General features: G+C 35.4%; 1 protein-coding gene across 5 annotated transcripts in view; it reads left to right on the top strand.

Moving 5' to 3' along the window:
- Positions 1–23,913, top strand: part of ATP9B (ATPase phospholipid transporting 9B (putative)) — a 165,419-nt gene that overhangs the window by 121,135 nt on the left and 20,371 nt on the right. For all 5 annotated transcript variants that reach the window (XM_080610367.1, XM_080610365.1, XM_080610364.1 and 2 more), the window contains exons 13-15: positions 3,016–3,158; positions 11,889–12,001; positions 15,612–15,860. In XM_080610367.1, coding sequence (XP_080466493.1) covers positions 3,016–3,158; positions 11,889–12,001; positions 15,612–15,860 — 505 coding nt within the window. The remainder of the gene's footprint in view (positions 1–3,015; positions 3,159–11,888; positions 12,002–15,611; positions 15,861–23,913) is intronic.

Genomic DNA, 23,913 nt, shown 5'->3' with positions numbered 1-23,913 from the left:
TAAGCACAGTATCTCCTTGGTTTATTGTATAAGAATTCTTGGACTTTTCAGTCAAGTATTTCTATCCATTCCTGTGAAGCTCTGTTGGCCAGATTTGAAAGCAAATGGGCCTGCATCATTTTTAGTGTTAAAGCAGTTTCCGTCATGTGCTACAATGACTTCAAATGCAAAAATTTCCTTGAAGGCAACAAGCACCAAGTGGAGGACGTCAGAGCAGGATACAGTGCACAAACTTCAGAATTAATACTGATAATGGATCTGTAGACCTCATTTTTTATTTCATTTCTGTTTATTTCTTTAGTCATATTAACAATTCAAGCATGCACCTGGTATCTCTGTGTGCCAGAAACCTTTCTTGGAACGTTCTGGTCATGGGGAGATGTTATTTCTCTAGAGCCCAGTGGTGCCAGCTTCCTATTAGGTCCTCTGCATAAAGGTGGTAGCCTCTTCCACTTAAAAGTGCATACTGAAAAGCTAGGGTAGTTCCTATAATGTCTTCATGCTTTAGAATACAAATTTGTCCTTACTGCTCAGCAACAGAAGCTGTCTTACCTGTAAACTGTATTTAGGTGAGATTATAATTAAATGAATATGGAGAGTGTTTAGATCATTGAAACCAGATAATACGCATGCTTATAAAAGATGGAAGTGAAGACATGTACTTCAGCTTTGAGAGGAATTTTTTTTTTTTCATTTAACCTTACTGAAGTACAGTTATTCATATCTGGATGACTTTGTATAGTCTCTATTGGTAGAGCGGCCACATGGATTTCTCTCTTTGTAGAGAGGCTCCTGTACCTGAGATGGCAGCTCTTAAATAGAACTTTCATCATAGAATTCCTGTCTCCGTAGCCAGGCAGAAAAAAAAATACAGCCCAAATGCCTCTTTGAAGTGGGGTGATGGGCGACTTTCCTTCTTCACTTACTCTACCTCTGTCTAGAGCATATGTCTAGCTGTTCTTAAATAAAGTGTGCTTATGTTTCTCTTCTTGAGCTAGACAGCATCCTTTGTACTTGACTAGCTAAAAAGCAAGTTTTAATCCCTAAGAGGAGTAAATCATTTACTGTTCCTTCTGTTGACTAATACATATCTCAGTGTGAGGTTATTATATTGGTTCTTCTAGTCTCTCCAACTCTGCAATTTAACAGACATACATAATATAAATACTGGTTGCTCAGCACTGGTCCTGGATTGAGTGAGAGTGTAAAACTGCAGTTAACCAGTGCGAGGCAAGTCACTTCCAGTATTTTTCTCCTTGTTAATACTGTAGTATTTTCAATAAAAAGAATCTGGTAGAGTCCTCCTTCTGCTGTCTGCCCTAATGTGGTTTTATATATATATATATTTGCATGTCCGAAGACAGCTGAAGTTAGGTGTGATATTGCAGAACTAATCGGTACGTATCACCAGGTAGAAGGATAGTTTCCTGATGATGACAGTTTTAATGAGAAAATGAGAGCTAGTTAAAGAATGAAATATCATCTGGACTGCTCAAGAATCTTGTATCAAAAAGGCTTGTTTCTTTCTGTGCTGCAGCATGTGCTGTCATCTTCTGTGCAAATTCAGGGGAGAGTGTGGAATAAACTGATTTTTTTAAGTGTGTGCTGAAAGTTCAGATGTTCTTAGAATTCCAGTTAAGTGCATCTATGGGATATTGCAGTTTATGACTCACTGCTTCATCCACTGTTACCTCAGGTTATTTGTTGTCAGTCTGGCCCTGTGGCTGCAAGAGGACAGGTGAAAACCGTTTGTGGCTGCTGTTTTGTTTAGGCTGTAAAGCACCACTTCAGGACTGTTAAAAAGGTCTGAAGTGCATTAGCAGTGTTTTGACCTTGATAGACACCTTTGAACAGTTTTAAGAGTTATGCTACTGTAAACCTGGTAGTAAATATGGGGCTCTCAGTCCTGTGCGTTTGGCAAATAGCTGCAAATAGTTCATGTAGCCACTATCCTAGTTGTTTTTTCAGTGTTTCTATCAGAGCAGAGTCAAGGGAAATAAACATGTGCTTATTACTTAGTTCCTCTGATATGGTAGCAGAAATAGCTAAAGGAAAGTAGCATTTTCAAGTTTTAGAACAAGGTGACGTAGGGTTTTGAGTTGAAGAATTTAATTTTGGGGAAGAACAATGTGATCAAAGTTATCTCTGACCAGTATGAGCAAAAACTTTTTTATTATAACATAGGGATACAAGGTGCAAGGGCAGTTAATTCTTGTATGACATATACATGGAAATAAATATGCAGACACCGAGTGAAGTCAAAATACTTTTGATTTTGCACCTTTATGTATAATAGTCTTAGTAAATAAGTCTTATAAATAAGACTTGCTGAAAATCACAATTTCTAGTATAGAGCTACCCGAAGGCTCCTTATTTTTTCTGACAGTAGGAACTCCAGCCCACACGCTATCATGAGCCTCCATTTCGCTGCTTGGGCAACTGTTCCCTTTGCACCTGAGGGCCTCTGTAACTGCACTTTGGGAAGGACAGCACCAATGTTTATTGGTTGTTATGTGAAAGAGAAGTTGACAAATGTAGTTGTACTTCCCTAAAGAAAAAGTAATTTTTAAAAAGCTGTAACTTGAAGAATACATTTGTACTCTAACATAATAAAAAAAAACCCCAACACCTGTGATTTTTTTAACAAATAAAAGGAGTGACTTGAACAGCAATCTAGTCTTGTCAATAAAGTGTATCTAATGCTCTCATAAGTGTAGTAATTATGTCAAGAATCTCCACAAAGTGTTGTAATCTCTCATGCAGAAGGCATGTTACTGCATTTGGTTGTATTGCAGTAGTTCTGAAAATCTTGGCTGGAGACTGACTTCCTAATATGATAAGTACCTTCAAACACATAACAAAAGGATTGTTCCAAAATTTTTGTTGCATATAGTTTTAAGATTTATTTTTTTTTCAGGTATCCTAAAAAGAGCTTCTAGTTATTTTTTTTTTTTATAATTATAATTTCACTTTGCCTGATACTCACACTGATTATGGTATAAATTTTCTTTGCAGTTTACGTGTGAACTTGGACATGGGTAAAGCAGCCTATGGGTGGATGATTATGAAAGATGACAATATTCCTGGAACAGTTGTTCGAACTAGCACCATACCAGAAGAGTTGGGACGATTAGTTTATTTACTAACGGATAAAACAGGTATATCAGGTTACCATTCTGAAATATGATGACTTTTATAAAATTTCTAAACTTTATTCTGTATTTGAGTATGTTAATGTAAGGGTAGATTTAGACTACTGATTTTTATTTTTCAGTAAAATTTTAAGCGTGTGCTTGAGGAGTTTATACCATTATCAATAGGCTTGGGTAGGCAAGTACTCACATGTGAAAGTCAGTATTTGGTAATAATCTGATTTATTCTGGTGGAAACACTCCTGTTACAGTAACAGGACACTGGATAGCATTAATAAAAAACCATATCTCTTACTCTGAAAAGACTCTAGATTAACACTCAGGATGTTATTTTATTCTGTGCTTCATTTCTACCTCAATATTGTATGAAAGTAACAGTTAAGAATGGCCTTCAAGAGAGCAAATAATTTCCAAAACAAATTATAAGAGCAGCCTTCAAAATTGTATCTGTTATCCCCATGAAGTTAGTTATTCCTTATGTTACAAAGACCAGTTCTAGAGCTGCTGTATGATTTCATCTTCATAACTAACCTGTTTACTATACGTGACTGTTATACTGGAAAACCCAACCAATACCAGGATCGGAAGGTAAGTGTGTGAAGAAGAGCTTGCACTATGCTGCTGTCTGCCATTATAGCTGAAGCTTGTTGGAGTCTTACCATGCTCTTAGTTCTAGATGTATTTAAGGAATCTTAAAGTTTATTTTGGAAAAAATAATAAATAACAAATGCTGCAGAAAATACAGTATTTCTTCTCCTTTATTAGTTCTTTCTGAGATTGAATAGATCAGTTCTGGTAGACATACTTTTTTTAAAGAAGCTGAACATTTGAACTGAGAAAGTTGTTTTTCAAATAACTGAAGAACTTTTTTAGTGTTTTTAAGTAAAATATAGTTCAAAATGGTGAGAAAGTGGTTTTTGGTGGGGAGGTTAGCCTCTCTTACACTGCTCAGGAAGCTTAATACACAGTTTACATTTCTTTTTGCTTGAAATACTTTGACATTCTCTCCCATGGTGAACACTTTCATTATTGCATATTTTGAAATAAAATGTAAATATAATATATTGCCACATTTGCAGAACACACTTTTTTTTTTCTCTTGCTACATATTTTACCCTGTTCACTTCTGAATATGTTCTATTTTGTCAAAGATAATAGACAACTGCAACCTTTCTTAGGATGTAGAAAAGTGTATTGCTAATTATAGTGTGGTAGTTCTTCAAAGCAAGTGAAGAATTCTTCTTTTAACAAGTTTTATTTCAGTTAGCTAATGATTTGTATGCTGTTTGAAGCTGCTTACTGATTTTAATTGCACCCTTCATCATGATACTTTATGTAACTTTAAGAATGCTGCCGCATTGGAAGCTTGAAATATGTAATTTACAGCATATGTTTGGAAGAGGAGAAGCATGTTCAAAAATAATGAATTTTCAAAACAATGCAGTAGAGTTCATTCACCCAGAGCACTACTTTGTAAGGAAAACCAATAGATTCTTCTTAAACCTTTATGAAAGAGAATCTGGTGACCATACAAAACTGGAAAAGTGGCTTGAGTATTGCAGTATTCTGCTTAACAGACTGCACTGAAAATTTTGAGACTTGCTAAATAAAATGCTAACAGAATTCATTCACTGAACTCCACAATACAAGAGTTACATTCTCACTCTGATGGCCAGCTTATATTTGGAGGCACAAGGATTACTGTACTATCTTCTTTTCCTCAAGCTGTATGTATCTACCACCCTGTTTGAGAAATAGTTTGAAAAAGAAGAAAAAAAGCCGCTGCAATTCTACTTCTGGAAAGGCAACCAATACACTTAACCTAGTACAACAATAATTAAAATCAAAGTTTTTCTCCTTAAGAAATGTATTTTTTGTCAACACAGAATTTAGTGATACTGGATTTTCAAAGAAAAAAATACTGTGCTACATCTATAAAGCTTTGAAAGGATGCATTTTATTGACTTGCATATACATAGAGAAACCCTTTTTTGCTTCTAATCATTGTTTTCGTTTGTTTGTTTTTCAACCCACATCATGCCACTTGCAATCACAGTAGTTCTGTTTAATTTTAAGAAGAAACACTTGTATTCTGGCCTTTCAGAGTGCATACTTAAAAGGGACTAAATAGACATATGTTAAAAGGCTTTTATCAGAAAATGTGTTTATGTATAGTTTGGGTGATTGCTAGTATTCAGCCTCAAAGGCTTTTCAGAGCACTGAAGTCTGCTGAGTTCTGCAGGAAAGTCTGAATCTGTAAGTTAATGATGTAAAAATGAAAATAAAAGGAGTATTCTAGGGCAATAGTTCCAAAATGTCTTGGATTAACTAACAGTCGGCAGTCTCGCCCGATATACTTTTATCCAAGTGTTAGCTGAAAGCTGATTTAAGTGAAAATAAGCCTGGAGTCCAGCAGATGTCACCAGCTCCAGAACACTGACCATGGCTTTGCAGAACACACTTTTCTTCAGATCGTGATGGGAAACACTGTTCAATTGTATTAGTCTTAAATGACCTGCAAATTTTAAACTGTGTTTAATTTTGAACAAATGTGTACCCAATGTACTTTTTACCCAAGTATTATCAGTAGCTGCTTACAGTTTTCTCTCCTGAATACATTTGTCTCATTCTACATTTTATCACAAATCACTCTTAGGTGATGAACAAAATCTGTACAGTTAATCCATGGTTCCTTCAGTACTTTTTCACTTGAATTTTCAATTCATCGTCACATAAACCAGTTGATTCTGTTCTCCCCACTTAAGGGTTTGCACTCAGAGGGGAAAGAAGAGGGCCAGTTTCATAGTGATCAGCCCAACTGGGTGCCATTAAAAAGCAGGACTAGAAGGCTGGTCTAGTTAAATTTAAGCAGATGAAATTTTCCTCAATATTGAAAATTAAAGGGAATCCAGAGAACTGTCTGCAAAAATCTTACATTGTGGTCCAAGCTTCACTGGAAATGATTGAGAATTAGTTGTTGAGTCTAAGGAGCATTGCATTACTAACATAATTGCAAGGTAGTCCTTTGTATGATTGTAAATTGGGTTTGTGCTTCATCAATAAGCTTTTTGACAAGAAGCGTCCATCACAGTGGCTCTCTCATTTGCCACAGTATAATAGAAAATGAAGTATCCCAATAATTGCATTATAGTTTCCTTATTGTGGGACAAGAAAGCAATGTGGTATAATTAGGTTTGATTGGAGTGCATGTTTCCGGTAAGATCTGAAATTAATGATGTTGCTATAGTGACACATCTGCGGCCACCAGTGCGTGAAACATAAAGTAATTCATTCGACAAGAGAAGACATCTGTTAACTGCAAGGATGCAGAGCATATTGACACTGACCAGAAATACTAGACGTTATGTGATAAATGAACAAATGATGCTGAAACAGGAGGACAGATAATTTGTACTTAATCTGCTGGGAGAACTTTAATCTTCTCACTGGTTGCATTTGACAATGCCATTGTTTAAAGAACAATGCTGCAGAGAACTCATAAATTTTAAAACTGAACTCAGGGTGCAGCCTATTAAAGCAATACATTAATTCCTTTGTTAAGGAGTTTTTATCTTCATGTAGAACAAAGCCATTACTAAAAAAACACCCACTAAAACAACAGGTTTTTTAGGACTCACATTTTAATTATAGCATCCATTACCCAAAATGCCATGTTGTTTGGACTTGAATCACATATAAGTTTGACAGAAAGGCGTCATCCGTTATGGCGGCGGGGAGGACTGTTTTAAGGGGGAGCTGTTTCCAACATTTTCCAAGGGCAGCTGAGCATAATATCTCATCCTGTCCACGGTACTAAAAGATTCTAATTATGAAAGAAAAATTATAGTATTTGGCAATATTTTTTGCCCATTTTTGTTATTTAGGTTGCGGGATGTCAGACCTGCTGCTGTTCATGACAGCTACCAGAGTATTCAGCTAAAACAAATGCATACAGTCTTCCGAAGCATAGTTACTTACTAATGCATGCACTTGTATTTGAGTTCTGTAATTAACATTTTAGCGGGTGTTTGGACCAAATGAGATACTTAACAGATCTAATAGTTGAACAGATGCACAGAGCAATGGGATTCTTTATTTTTCTAGGAAAGCCTTGTGTTAAAGGTTGGCGTACATGGGCTTTTTTATTAGGTGTGCCTAATGTGCCTAATGCCTACTATTGCAATAGTGAATTTCAGTAATTGTTCTGAAAATTAATCTTTTAAGATATGCTTTAATTGAGTCTTTATATGTTCAATATAAGTTACCACAGAGAGCAAATTAAAAAAAAAATGGTGATGGAATAACATATTCTCTCTTCACTTTGATGGATATATATTTATGTTATTGCATTTACACTTTCTCTGCCTCTCTGATTTTTAGTACCACTGAGGTTGCAGGGTGAGCAGAGCATGCTAGCAATGGAAAGATTTGATGGAGAGATCTTACAGGAAGCTTCAAGACATGCACTTAAAGTAGATCAGTCAAACTAATTCTTACTTTGTGGTTTCTGTTAAGCTCCTTTCAACTGAAAATATGTGGTGTATCCGATGAGTATAAATGTTACTCTTAGATATTGCTGTCATTATTGTAGGCAGAAGGTGCAGAGGAAATAGCTACTACTATTCATAACTGTGTTAACTGTTACCTCTTCTGTTACCTTCTGCCCAGGAAAGAATAAACATATATCAGCTCTCTTCATCTTTGTCCTAGTTCTTACTGAGTTGTAGTAGGGTTTGTTTAGTTTGAGGTTTTGTGATGGTTATGTTTATGGCCTGTTTGTAAGTGGAGCAACTGAGTGAGCAGACATATTCTCTATGTGTGCGCACCATCAGTTTTTTCTTTTTACATCCTATACCAGGTTATATTTTTAACTCGTATTCATAGCAAGGATTTTCATCTCCAGATTTTTGCCAACAGTGTAATTATTAAGATCTCCCTTAAAGTTTCCATGGAAATTTTCACATTTACACTGAGTTTTTGTCTGTTTAAGCAAATAGCTCAAAGTAGTCCTATTTTATGAAAAGTTACTTGCCTTCTCAGTCTCTCATTAAGTTACTAATTTTGCTGCTGTACATATTTTCTTGCTTTTCTGTTTTGGCCTTTTTAGATTGTTGGTATTGGTACAAATTACCATCTAGTAGTATAGGATAAGAAAGATCTGCATCTGCTTCTCAAAAACAAAATAAAACCTCTACTGCTCTGTTGTGAATCACATCCGTTGCCACCCAGGGAATGATGCCTTCAGGACTTTTTCCTTAGAGATTAATTTCCTCTTTGCCTGCTTTACTCTGTGTTTAATGATACAATTGTAGGGGGGGGAGGGGAGGGAAGGAAAAAAAGGCTCTTGGTTTAAAGAGCATACTAAGTTTTTCTTCAGCAATTGTATGCTAACTTTTTGTCAGGTTATTTTCCTTGAGTAGTACCTGCATTCCTAAGCAAAGTTCAATAATGCATGATAGTAGTAGATCATATATTGACTAGCATAATTTCTGGAAGCTTTCCTAAAATAAGCCTTTTTTATCTAATAACTCTTCATATTAGCAATGTCCTGAAAGCATGTAATTGATAAGTAAGTCTTGAAAAAGCATTATTAAAAATAGAAAGCTCTTTCACTGTTCTTCAGTACTTAGCACCTTGAGCAGTCTAGAGAGCTCAGTTTTGAGTTCTTTCTCATTCCCAAAGGGGGCTATATTACAAAATCTACTTCTAGATATTTGACATGCTTGCATTTTGGGACATAAAGTAAAAGTTGTTTTGTCAAGGTGTATTTGTCTCCAACAAAGAGTAAAATTTGAAACAGAGCTGCTGCTAAAGTTACAATGTGACTGATTGGCACCTTATATATGGAGGTGTTTCTGTCTCATTTTGTGTTTCATTCATTAAGAGAAATTAGGTGTAAATTCTTAATTTGTAAACATGGCGAAACTTAACTTTCATGTGGATGACCAAAAAATGGTGTATTACTTTATTTTTGGCAGAAACTTTTGGGAAAACTTTCATAAATGTAGCTAGCCATGTTTGTCTAATCACACATCCAGTTTATTGCGACTATTGTTGCAGGCCTTACAGTAGTCTTAAGAAGAATGAGCAATTTATAATGTTTCTTTGGTATTTTCTTATCATTTTTTTTATTATCTTATTTATTGTATTACAGTTTTGTGTAACAGGTACAAGTGTGTTGGCAGCCTCTTTTCACATGCCATGGATGTTTCTTATTAATGTAGTCAACAAAAAGGCTCATATAAGTCATGTTACAAGATGCAGGTATTGAATCAGGATTGCTGGAATGTTTATTTCCATTTCTTTACAAGACAGTTATTTTTCCTCACCCACTTTTCCTAAGCCTCCTTCGTCGGCTCCTGATTGTTGTAAGATAAAAAACCCCATACTTTTCTGTTCAGAAGCTTTTTTCCTCTGCTTGCTGAGAGAGGCTGGGGACACAGACATAGATTTTCCACCTATGTACCCTTCCCTCCGCAAGCATGATTTGGAATTGGACTGATTTAATGGTATCAGAAGAAATAATCTTTCCATATAATAATCTTAGGGCTTATTTTGTTTTCTGCTGAGTTTTCCCAAGCAGCAATTACAAAACTAGTGGGAAGCAGGTTTGACAGTTGCCTGCTGTCTCAAGTTTTGAGTAGCGTTTTGTTTCACAGCTCCTAGGGAGTGTATTTTACTTCAAAGGCTTGGCAAACCCAAGGGCAGTGAAAAGGTATGAGCATGCCTGGAAAGTAAAGAAGGTGATGCAGATTTACTTGAAATTTCTTGCAATAAACATTACTGAACAAAGTGGTTGGGTTTTAGTTTTGGTTTGGGGTTTTTTTGTGGGTTGGTTTGGTTTTTTTTTTGTTGTTTGCTTTTTTTTTTTTAGGAATGGGGTTTTAATATCTCATGTTTGTTAGTGAAAACTTTCATGTTTCTCATGTGCAAACTGGAGATTGGATTTTTCTAGTCTATTACTAAAGTAAAAGATTTAATCAAGAAAATTAACAAAAGGTCTCAATAAAAGCACAGCTTCTCAAGGCAGAAAAAGTAATTTCTCATAGTTCTATATGATTACTATAAAACCAAAATTATCTTCTTATCCCTGGTGTAAACAAAAAAAATATGACCTGCTAATTCCAGAGATCAGGAACTTTGTCTTCCTTGGCTGTTTTCCAGCCTTGGGATTATTTTAATTTGTATGTGATGTTTGGTAATGTTGTGCGTATTTTGTGGAGAATTTACGCATTTCACATTAACCTTATTTTAAATATTTTTTAATTAAAAAAATATTACTAGAGAAAGAAAAAATCCTCAACATATAAGAAAAAGCAAATGGGAAGTGTCATTTTCTAATGGTAGGGAGAGAATTTGGAGCAATCATCTAATGCTGGTAATAGAGAAAGACACAGTCTGATGGTGCAGTTTGATGATATGAGAGTTGAGATGAAGTGTCACTGTACAGATATTACCAGGGAGTAGGAGTGGTAGACATCTCACATCTAAGTGAGAAAAACATGAGACTTTTACAACCCTTCTGACTCTCTGAAGATCATCAGTGATTCTAGCCATATTAGATGCATAAACTGGATGCTACTGGCCAAACAGTTCAGTTTTGCGGATAGTAATTATAGCATATGTCATGCTTTTAGTGTTTTCTTGTCCTGTGGCTTATTTGTGTATCTTGGCATACTGGGACAAAGACATAATATAAAAATAGTCTAGGTAAATAAAATTAATATAAAATGTTTTATTCTGCATTTTTTGTTTATAAATAATTATCATATCTGCCATATTAAAAATATTGTGGAAGCTTCAATAATGTCACTTTTGGTAAAGTTATGACTTTTTATTTTATCATCAGATTTATGTACTGTAATGATGCAAAACTGTGTGGTTAAATATAAGAATAGCTTTGTACTGTATTAATTTCACTTTAGCACAGTAACTGTAGAAAAAAGTTTTAGTAAGGGCCATTTTCAGAATAATATTTTGTGAACTGAACACAGGAACTAGGCAGTAGTGACCTTTTTTTGCCTGATGTGCCCATCACAGAAGTCTGAAGCCTTCAATTAGAGCTTTTTCAAACCAGAGGATGTGACTACTTGGCAGAGTTGGCCACAAAATGTCAGTCTGTGACTGACACCCTGTAGTTTCTTACAAATGTGAAGTGAGCTCTGCAACCACTGATTTTGTTCATTCTGGCTTGTTCCGGAGGTTAAATCTGTTAAATTTGGAAGTGATGTTAGCTCTTAATGACTTACTGTAGACAGCTTTAATTGTGCCTATTTGCCAGAATGTCTGCCTTCATACACAAAGTGCAGAATCTGTGTATGAATTTTGGGGGGGGTGTTTTTTGGGTTGTTAGTTTTGTTTGGTTGCTTGGGGGTGCGTTTTTTTTTTTGCTTTTGGTTTTTTTTTTAGATTTTCTAATACATGGTGCAAACTCTTGCGCTGGCTTTTGAGTCGGTTCCATCCAGATACTGCATTTTCTATCTTCCATATGAAAAGTTTTTGTCTTTTTTGAAACTTGTATATTTAGTTGTGTTGGCAGAATGAGCTTGAGGGTGAAACCAGTGATTTCTTCCAGTGTGACTAACCCTGATCATTTTCCACAAACATTCCTTTAATTAAACTGATTCTAACTCGTGATTCATTCCTCCTTTCGAAAAGAAAGATTTGGGTGGGTTTTTTTGTGGCCTTCTCATGGTATTTTTTGCTGCTTTGTGATGTACTACTTCTTCATTACAGGAACACTTACACAGAATGAGATGATATTTAAGCGCCTGCACCTAGGTACTGTGTCCTATGGAACAGACACAATGGATGAAATACAGAGTCATATTATAAACTCTTATTCACAGGTATCTCATTTCATAAATAATTTACCTTTAATATTGAGATTTATTTTTTTTAACATCATTGAAGCATTGTTGTTACTGATTATGTCTAGGAATTTGAAATGCTATAAAAGTTCCTTCATTTGTAGGATAGATAGGATGAAAGGGAAAAATGTGAGACTGTACATAGTTTTCCCCTGATTCTGAACTTCCTTGTAATGCCCACTTAAAGGAGTTTACTTTTCTGTTACCCATTAGCAGAAATCTGTTAACCTGTCTATGCAGTGCAGTCTTTATCCTGCCAAATCATCTAAGAGTAAGCTATTCGTTACTGAGACTTCAAATTACAACTCAGTGTCCAGAACAAGATGAACAGTAATTATATCTTTGAAGATATTCATCAAGAATAGGCATTGAAAAGCCACATTAATTTTGTCTAACCAAAAGGTAATAAAATAGTTGTCAAAATAAAATTTATAAAGGCATATCTTAAAAGTGGTGGGGTTTTTTGGGGGGGAGGGTTTGTTTGGGTTTTGTTTTGGTTTTGAGGTTTTTTTTTTGTTAATAAGTAAGATGATTACGAAATACATAAAACTGTAGGTAAAGGGAGGGGAATGGTAAACTCCATATTGCTGGAGAGCAAAGTGTTCCTGTGCTATATGAGTGCTTGATCTGGGAACTGTACAAGAGGATTGTGGTTCCCTGTCGATCTGTGAATCAGTCGTAGCATAAAGGAGGAAGATGGAATTCTGCAAGCATCACTTGCATTTCCCATGTATGTCGACTGTTTGGGTGCTTTCCACAAACTTTTCTGAGCACCTCATTCCACTCTGAAATTGGGAAGAATTTTTTGCTTTATTTTCTATTTCTATTATTTGAAACAAGAAAAAAGAAAAGAGGAAACAAATGATCACTAATATTGCTGTATGTTGTGTACAGTATGATAATAAACTTTTTTATATAAAAGTTCTTTCCTGTAGCTAACTTGCGTACACAAACATGACTGCCTGATCCAATTAAGTTTGTTGACTGACCTCCTTGTCTGTGTCCTCATTTTCTCTTGTAAAAGGATTGTAGGATAAACAATTGATTTTAACCTTCTGTTATGCTCTGTTTTGAACTATGGCCCCCTTCTCATTTGCTTAAATAAAATTAAAAAGTAGCTGTTGGGCACCACACTGGACTCAGTTAATATTATGTAGCTTTTGGGAAGAGAGGCAGGAGAGAAAGCAGTGAACAAGCAATGTATGTTAGAAGCTTTTAGTCTGCAGCTTCAATTTCTGTATTATTTTCCATCTAAACAGATCAGCAGATCCACTTCTTGAATTAATTTTCTTTAGATAAATCTACTCAAGCTGAATTCTTAGTATATATAGCCATGAATATTAACTAAGATTCAATAATATCCCTTGGAAATGAGATATGGAGCTCTTTTACCTGAAGATCAGCAGTCAAAACTTGGTTCAGAATGGGTTACTGAAGGTAAATGCTGCCTGACAATGATGACAAAAATCAGCCAAACATAGTTCAGTTATAATGGGTTGTTTGTGTGTTCACACTAACAACTGTAGCAATAAATGATATTAACTGACAGTCTTGAGCTGGCATGCCTAGGCCTGTCTGAGTTAGATGACTAAGCACCAGTCTTGAAGAGGAGGCATGTTCATTAATGGTGGTTTCATATTTTGTGGTTAAATGTGCTATCTGAAAAGAGTTGCCTGAACCCCTGAATTCTTGCCAGTTTAAAGCTTTTACTGGTTTGCTGTAAAATTTAATGAGTGATACCTATGGTTAATTAAGCTTTTAGTAACTGTAACATATTTGGTACTGAAATTTTTAAAACAAGTAAGAAATGTGAAGAAAGTTTTTTTGTTTTGTTTTTTTTTTTTCCCCTTCCCAATTGTGGGAAAAGATTTCCCAGTTCTATGTTTGCTGACAGTAAGTGATGAAGAGAACTTTCTTGGAACTTCCTTCTTTGTTTTCAGCTCTATATAGTGCTTCTTGATGTTTAAATAATGCTTTAATTATGTGTGTGTTGGTAGCAACGCTTTACAACAGAGAAATGAAGGAGTCTTGGTAACAAAACAAGCCACTATTAAACAATTGTTTCAATCTGAAAAAGTATGGTGAGGTTTTTATTTAATCTATGATAATAGAAGCTGCCAGTTAGCTAGGCAGTGGTTCTTGTGTGACATTGATTTTATCCCTTGTTTGTGTTCTGTTTTATTATTACAGTGGACGTACTAGACTATTGTCATCTTAATGTAACACAGAAATCTATTATAACCTGATTATATTTCCCCACTGGAAGCATTTTGTGATAGAGGGCATAATCTTTAATGGAATTTGTGTGAAATTAAATTATACAAGCATCAATAAACATAACATAATTCAGAAGGAGTAAATCAGCTTAATTTATTTGCAGCTGTAATGGCATCAGCGTTAGCAGAATGCAAATGCAGAGGTTTAAAGCAGTAGCTGAAAAGCAGTGCCAGATGAGCAGAAAGTTAAACCCTTTATTAGACAACACTGTAATTTGATGGGCAGAATGTTCACGGTTCAGCAGATTGCAGTCAGGAGGAAAAAAGCGTGATTTCTGAAGAGGTTTTCTGAGTTACCCTGGATAACAGAAGGGCCTTTGGTAGACTACTGATATATTTAATGTGCTGGCTTTAAAAAAAAAAAAACAAAACAAAAACAACAAACAAAACCTGCCAACCTTAATTTCAGGTAATTATAAACATACAGTACTATTTTAGTGGTTATGCAACAGTAATGTGATCTTCAAATCTGTGTAAAACTACTATTTTGCATTATTATTTTGTTAGATTACTGTATTCATGTAAGGGAAAAACAAATTTCAACCTGCAGCAAAAGCATACAAACTGCATTAGTTCACAAATAATGCAGAAATCCTGTAGTTTATAAATGAGCAATATTTGTATTCTAATGACTCATTTATACTTAACAATGATACTTGCTTTTCTCCTTTTGTGCCATACCAATGTGATGATCTTTAAAAGAGATTTAGATGAAGATGTAGAAGGAAAGGGTTTGTTTTTTTTTTCAATTTAATGGCATTGGAGTTTCCAACCTCTGAATGTACACAGGTAACAAAGAGACTAAACAGCTACAACAAAATACCACCCTTGCAATTTTGGTTTGGTATTTCTGAATTTCACTGAATTGGTTGCTGGCTTAAATACTGTTTAAAAAACAATTCATAAAATGTGAAAGACATTAAAAAGACTGTTGATACAGATCACTGAAAACGTAAATTCTGAAGTGAGGAAGCAGAGTTTTCTGCAGAATCCAGTCAGCCTCTTCATCCCTTTTACAGTGTACTTGGTTTCATTTCACATTTTTTAATTGACTGCAGGCTCTGTTACTGATCTCTGACTACAAATGCAGTGTGATGAACCTGCAGTTATGTATCAGTCCTGCAGAAAAGTAAATGAGGGATTCTTATAAATCACAAATTAAAGAAGTTAACAGTAGGTTATATAAATTAATAATTACTATCCTTATCATTTATCAACCTTTAAAGGGAACAAGCATTTATATATATATATATTAGTATTCATGTTTAGTTTCCATTATTGAACTTTGCTTCACTATTAATTGGGTCTTAAAGGTGCACTCTCAGAACAGTGGAAACAGTACGAGTTCAACACCATCTAGGAAACCTCAGTCATCTGCACCCAAAGTCCGCAAGAGTGTCAGCAGTCGGATACATGAAGCAGTGAAGGCCATTGCACTATGCCACAATGTGACCCCAGTATATGAATCCCGGGCTGGTGTGTCTGGAGAAACAGAATATGCTGAGGTGGATCAGGACTTCAGTGATGAAAATCGAACTTACCAGGCTTCCAGCCCTGATGAGGTTAGTATGCAAGGGTGAAAAAATTACTCATAAAAACCCCCAGGATAAACTAAGTTAAAAAGGGCAGAACTGTGAAAGAAATGTTTTCAGGGCTGGGGTTTCTTTAAAATTAGCAGCAGTCCAGTTTTATTTCCTCTACAGCTGTAGGAAAGATCTGGTGTTTCTTTGTTATACAGAAGTGTTTTCAATTATTTGGCTAAAAGGTCTGTGAAGTCAGTGCTTTGGGATCAATACTGTGTTGAGTATTGCAATTAAAGACACTAGATGTATTCTCAAAACATTAATCCATGTATAAATCATAGCATATGCATGCAAAAGGGAATATGAAACTGCTTTGAGTGATGGACAACCAGATAAATTAGCGAGAGACATTACCAGTTAGTAGCATGTACGTATTCTTAACAGGGGAAAAAAGATAACCCAAACCTCAAATACTCCTGTAGAAAAGCTTTTGAGTTTCAAACCCTTAGCAGCTTCATAATCTTCAGGTTCAGTCAAAATTGCAACAAATTTCAACCGCCATTTCAATAAAAACATGTATCTGACTACTGTTGAAATCCAAATTTCAAACAAATCCCACTGCTTTCAGTGGATTTTAGTTATTCTTCAGAATAAACCTGGTTTGAGCCCTAAATCGATTGCTGAAAATTCAATCTGAAAAGGTATGGAAGATGGGCAAAGCTTAAGTTTCAAGATACTTCAAAGTAAGCATAAATAATAATTATTGCCCACTTTATAAAAACATGTATGCACTTGGTATAGTCAAATACAGAAATAGAGTACTTAAAGTTTTGCCTCTGAAAGTGAGCAGGCTGAAGGGCAACTTCGTTTTAAATAAATTCTAGCAGTGTCTAGAGTTTGGATGTGCTGTTGGTGGCGTAGCCACAGTAGCTTAGTCATATCAAAGCAAGGTTGTTGTAAGATGTGAAGAAGGGAGTGTGTATCTGAAAACCTGTATATTTTTCTAGTATACAAGTCGATCTAATACAAGGTAATATTTCTTCCACAAACTTCATCTGGCCACAGCATAGCCTATTATTCTTGGTATACATTTAGTTTACATGTCTAATAAATCACCATCTGTAGTACTAGCCAAACTTCAGCAATTCAAACTGTAATTGTTAAAAGGAACAAGTCTATAACAAGTATTTTTAGGAATGTAAGAAATAAAATGAAGTTTGTTTTCACATAGTACCAAACTAGCAGTCATGTGAATTTCAGTTGCTATAAACACAGTTCATAGTGACAAAGGATTGTAGAATATAAAGAAGTGGCTGTTTCTCAGTGATTGAAAAGTTTTTTAGAAATAAACTTTAGGCAGGACTGGACTCTTTGGCTAAAATCAATAATCCATAGTACTATATGTAGTGTTATATACTGTGGGTTGATCTGCATTATGAATTGAGAATGCAGAAAGTGCATTTGTTTATGCCAGAGATACCCTGTAAATATGGTTTGTTAATGTTATTGTGTAATATTTGACCTGTATTATGTGTATATACATGTGTACAATTTTTCATATGCACATATTTTCTTATTTCCTAAATAGATCAGTGTAGTGAGCTAGTGAGATATTGCTAAATATAGTGAATGACAGCATGAACAAGTACCAACCTATGCAGATATGATGGCAGCTGTGGATTAAGTAAATATTCTGCTTTAACAGCCAAAGCTACTACTAAATCAGGTGAAGAGACGTGCAGTTGACAGAGACTATGTGAATCTTTTCTCCCATTTGCTCTTCTCTCTCTGTGGGCGTTTGTATATTCATTCAGTTGTTTAGAACCTGAAAATATTACCATAAAGAGCAATTCTCCTCTCATATTTGCTAAAGGAAACAGCTGTAAGACTTGAGAGTTATGCAAGTGGTGTCCTGGGAAGACAGTAGGGAATTTGACCTTGGAAAGAGGAAATGAAAGTTGATAAAGTGCTAAAAAAGCAGATCTGGGACTCAGGATAGAAGTAGAAGAGAAAATCAGCAACAGAGAAACAGTGCTTCTAGGAAGAGAAAGCACAGGTATCCTTTTAATAATGAATTTATTTTTTTACCATCTGGACTCATATATTCAAATTATATGGCAGTGAAATTAAAAACTTACATTTTAGAAGAGAGAGCATTAAATTTCCGTTTTGTTTCTCAAAGATAATGCTTGAAACACTAGAAAAATTCTTATTGAACAAATATGCTTTAATATAAGGAGAAATTTATGCTAAATGGAGCCCTATAAAAAGATGAAGCTACAAAAAAACCTCATTTAAACAGCTTAAAAATTGCAGCATGACAGCAGAAAGCCTAAGAGTTGAAAGACTAGCAGGTCTTTATCATAATTTTTTTAAGAGTTCTATTGATGCAATGTTTGCAAATCACTGGAGCCTAAGGAAAATAATGTAAATGGTTCATTATTAAGCTTATTGAACTTTCCTGTAGTTAGGTTGACGGATGATGCCGATGTTTCCCAATCACCGAAGTACCATTTTAAAAGCATTTTTTATTGAATATAGTGCTTTGAATATTGCACCCTGGAGCTTTATTTAGGGAAATGGTTCAATTGATGTTTTCTGTTTAACCTCAGCACTGACCTATCACAACATATTTGGTTAATAAGCAACATTATCATTTAATAGACTTAACCAGTTTTATGCGTTGTACTTCCTCAGTGTTACAACTCTTGTTCTCTTAGATTTTGTGTATGGATCTGGCTTGATTGTAGTCTTTTGAAAGAAGATGTTATTTGCAGTTGTCTGTTGCATTGTATGATATTGCATGATATCGTCATAGGATGTGAAGAGCAGAGAACAATGTGTAAGTGTAAACTATTCTCCCATTTAGGAAGGTATAAGAAGCAATTTAGTAATACGTTGAGACGCTGTACACTTAGTGAATTGATTCAAAGAATTCATTTGAAATTCTTCACATCTATGTGTGTATGTGTTCATCCATATACAGATGAAACATAACTATAACAAAGTATGCACATTCAGGAGTAGGTACATTCATCATAAAAGATGTATTTATCTACTGTTAAGAGTAACCTGAGATAAGTAACTGATTTTGTATTCATAATGGGAACCCTACTTATGCCAGGCTCTTTGTTTCTTATGATAAGTGATCAATATTTCATTTTCTCTGAAAGAGTGGAAAGTTTCATTTGTCTGTCACTTGTCCTCTACAGCTGTAGCATAGCGAACAATAAACATCCATTGGGAACTCACTAAAAAAAAAAATCAAAGCAGCTCCTACTTGGCCATCATACGTGTGGGTCCAGCTCATCTGTAGAAAGCCAGCTACCTTAATGTAATGAACAATCATAAAAGGATATAAACTAAGTAGGTAAAGCAATGGAGTTCAAAGGTTACAGACCCAAGCAATCCAGGGGCATGGTATGAACAGGAGACTTTGAAGACCTTTGCTCCCCATGGTCAGAAAAGGTTGATCATTCATGATTTTTAATGACTGCTTACTCTCATAAACCAGTCATTTATTGGTTATGCTTTGTCCTACACTGTCATATTCTCAAGCATTTCTAATGCCAGGATTTTGAATATTTAAATGCTACCTTAAAGTGTGGTCAGTTATTTAATTCCAACTTTTCTGTCCAGAAACAATAGAGTTGCTAAAATTAATTACAAAGATACAAAACCAACCCTTTAAAAACAGAGAAATGATATACCCTTAGTGAAGCAGCTTTTGTGTTTACAAAAGTGAAGCTGTAATGTATGAGACATGTTGTATTGTTTAATTCATTTTATTGTGTGTGCTTATTGAAGCAAGACTAATTGTGTTGTTTTGTCAATGTATTGTAAAAAGCAAATCACTCAGTAGCATAAAACTATCACTTTCAATGTCCTTCGAGACCCACAGAGAATAACTACTCCATAGCTTGACTTGAATATTGATCGGCAGTTTTTTCACATGATCAAGCTGTATTTTTAAGTTAATAATTTTATTTTAGTTATGAAATTTCTAGATGAAGACTGCAAGTGATAGTTATCAAACCAGTGTTTATAAATACAAACAAAGCAGTGCTGATCGGAAACATTATGTATGATGTTGAACAACCCAGACAGAAACCACTGGGAACACTCAGGCAGTAGGGAACAAGAAATCTCACTGCTTCTTTCCTGTTTCCAAACCAATAGCCTTAACTTCAAAATACCACACATATAACCCCTGTATACCTTACACGGCAACCTGGTTTTGAAAATAGATGCTGTTGTCTGAAGTGAAGATGTTCTTAAATATTCTGAAATAAATGTAGGTTGGTACAGGAGAATTCTTCTATGCAGCAAAATCAGCTTACAAAATTTTCACCCCTTGTCCTTCTTTTTCACACTACAAATTACTCCCTCATATATGCCAAAACCTTTGAAGCCTTTTAGTTTAAGTGGTCATGTTTATATCATAGCCTCAAAAAAGCTGTCAGCACAACTGGTGGGGAACTCCCAAACTCTGGGATGGGATGGAGAAGAGCTGCCAATACCGGCAGCGAGGCAGTGGATCTTTTTCTTAGACTGATGTCTTAGCTTGAAAGGGAATATCGTATGTTGAAAGTAACAATTGGTCCCAGAATTCAAGGGAAGCGGTAGTGGTATGATGTTTTGTATGTTCCAGTTCTGATTGATGTTGCACCTAAAAGAAGCAAGAACAGCCTAGGGCATTTTTTTTGGTCTTCTGCCAAGCAGTAACAGCCTTTTAGGATTGATCCAGTAACTGAAGGTCTTCAGGAATCAGAAATGTGCTTCAGATACCTCAGTTTGAGGATTTATAAACCTATGTGCCAAAAGGCAAGATGAATTTCATATTTTTTCAGATGGCTATATCAGGTTTTCTTTAACTGGAACATCTTCATGCTATCATGCTCCCAAGATGACAGGTTACTAGAGGTACTTATATTTTCCACAGCTCAAAGAGACTCTTTGGTGGTGCAATTCCCCAAACTGAGAATCAGTAAGGCAGTTGGGTGATAAGTGATATTTCCTGTTGGTCCAGAGGAAGCTAAGGAATATGTTAATCTGAGAGGGAATGAGAATGACCTTCTATGTGCAACTTACTCAGCCTCGCAAGGAAAGGTCAAAAGAATTCAGAGATGAGCTTTGAGTTGGGCTGTGTAAGGAACAGTCCTGAACGTACTAATTGAATGGCCTAAAGCCATCTAACACCACTCCAGAGAGAAGCAAACTCCTGTTATTTGATAGGGCAGGCAGGTACTTAACTCCTTCATCCTCAGAGTTAAAAGTAAATATACTGCTGTTCCTTTAAATGCTTTCTATGGATAATATGTTTCATCTTACATGTTGGCCTTAATTTTGTCAATTGATTCTGGTGCTTTGATATTTGTAGCGTTTTCTGCCACATAATTATTTTAATTGGGGTTATTAAATGGGACTCACAGGCTAACAGAACTTATTGTAGAAAAGATATTTTTTTTTCCTTAAAAAATAATGTTGACACCACAGTTGGGAAAAAATCATTTTGAATGTAATTAGTTAATGATAAAATGAAATATACCAAGGGTTTTGTGGCCTGTCAATTTACAAGTTTGTTTGTGGGTTTTTTTAATTGTTGATTAGCGTTTGTTTTAGGCTAAAATCAGTCTAATGTTTTAATTGAATATGTAGTTTTGAATCCACAACAGGAATGAGGAAGGAACTTGGGTTTTCTGCAGTGCTTGATAGAGAGTTTATGAAGTCCTTAACTATTCATTTGCCTGACTCTAGTAGGCTTAGGTTTTGTGACTGATAAAATAGGTAACTATCAACCTTGGATTTCATGGGACTTTATGGTAACAGCCTAAGAAACTTAAAAGCTGCTTGTTTTGATTTAGTTGCATAAATGAACATTTCTAAACAAATGGGATGATGATGTCTCCAAAATATGGAATAAGGGCTGTCATGGTCTGTAACAACAGTGCTTCTGAAGCTTCCTCTCTACATGCCACTCTCAGCATGCACATGTTCTTCAGGCAACTGAGCTAGACACACCATTCTGGTCAGAGAAGCTACTTGCACCTCATGAGCTGGTACTGTTACGTTGTGGGTCGCACAGTTACTCCTTGAGTTGAGAGAATTTCTGTATGAAGGCTATGAATTTCACTTTGAATTTCAATCTGCGCTGTGCTAATTGAGGAGTTTGATATTTGGGACTGTGAGCCATGGAAGCTCTGGGGGTCGGGTGGCCTCTAGTGGAGAGACACTGCTGACCAGAGCTCAACAATGGGGGGGGCTCGTAAGTATAAAAACACCTGAAAGGTTTTGGGTAAGAAGCTCTAAGTAAGGGGGGGCTGAGAAACCCTTTGTAGCCTTTGTCAGGTCTGTTACATTTACATTTCATAATGGAATTATTTTCTACCTTAATTCCTAATTTGGAACTTGCTACTTCCAAAGAAGAGAGGCGGGTAGCTGGCTTTACCCTTTGGATTTCTACTGGGGAGGAAGACCACTAGCAAGTTAGAAACTACTGAAGCTTTCTTTGACTTCAGTTGCATTAGCTGTCCTGGAAACACTACACAGCTGTGGGTTGAGGTGCATACCTGTGTCACAGTAGTGGGAGGACCCTACAGCTAGTGGTATACTTCTGTCTCCCAGGCAGCCAGTTTCCATAAAGGGAGAACTTGGTGATAAACCAGACAAGACCCACAAAATATCCAAATAAGTCGCTAATAAAAAAAAAAATATATATCCCTAGATTTGGGAAATTGACACAATTCATCTATGCATGTTAGGAAATTAATAATCACCAAATGAATATTATATTTAGAATGTGAGGGGTTTTTTTAAGCAAAATGGTAGCATCACCAGCACATACTTTTGTGCCTTTCCAACCTTTGATTGCTTTATCCAACTCTATCCAATATGTCAGGCTTTATAGAAGCCACAGCTGCTGTTTTTATTTGGCATTCTAGGGGTTCTTGATGTATGCACACTATATTGCAAGATCATATTAATATAGTTTCAGAAACATGTTGAAGAGAATATACTTGTCAAGGGGAAACCTCAAGCAGAGAGGCTTGCTAAGAATCCTTTTTCTGAACTCTGTATAGCCAGTCTTTCTGTGTATATTTATTTGTTAAGAGTCATAATTTAGATTTCCATGCCATTTGTGAAATACTTTTTTTTTTAATTTGTATATTCTAAAAAGCTTAAGATATTTAAAGGAGTCTGGCTGTGGTGTTTGGGATGTTGTCAGGGTCTAGCTGCTGTGATTCATTCTGAGTTATGAGAGTCAAATTTAATGTTTTGCTCTGGAGTTTGTTCAGTTGCATTTTAGGCATCTGACTCTTGAGCCTTATTGACTATCTCTGCTGTAGTATTTGCACTGATCAATTAGAAAAAAAAATATATGCAGTTGCATGTAGGTCAGGTATAAGAATCAGAAATGAGTGTGCTGTAAAATGCTAATTCAAATGGTAGGTGAAGCCAAGCGTAAACAAAATAATAAACAGATGTGAGCCACCAAATATAGAACACTTAGTCCTAGCTGCAAAGGGACACAAATGAGATGATAGGGTATTAGTAGAAAGATGCATTTTACAGGTCAGACTGTAATAGTAACTTTTCACTGTGAAAATTAAAAATTAACCTTGGGAGTATTGAATCATTTGCAGCTTATATAGTACTTCTATTGAGAGAAAAAAATATTTGAGACTTCCTGTGATTTTTGAGATTTTCAAATAGTGCTTTTCAGAGTATGTTCTTGTCTTTTCTGTAACTGCATCTTGCTGTGCTTTCATTTGGTGGTGCCTACACAGATGGCACTACTAGGGTTTCTTAGAGTTCACACAAACTTATTTACTTGCTTTGGGTGAAATTCTTTGTGAGCATTAGTCATCATGTTTGTTGAACTTAATCTAGGGATTTTGCTACTTGCATGTCTTTTACCAGACTGCTTGGGTTTTATTATTTTTGACTTGCCCGAGATTAATAGCAGAGGCAGGTTTCATAAAAATCAAGTAAACTTCATGACAATTTCCTTTCTAGTAATTTTGAAATGTGGTTTGCAATAATGATTGGCATTTGGAAAATAAAAATAGAATTATGGAGAAGAATACTTCTA

The sequence above is a fragment of the Psittacula echo genome (assembly GCF_963264785.1).
Source record: "Psittacula echo genome assembly, chromosome: 2".
Taxonomy (NCBI): domain Eukaryota; kingdom Metazoa; phylum Chordata; class Aves; order Psittaciformes; family Psittacidae; genus Psittacula; species Psittacula echo.
Note: the sequence above shows the minus strand (reverse complement) of the source record. Positions and strands in the feature narration are given on the sequence as shown.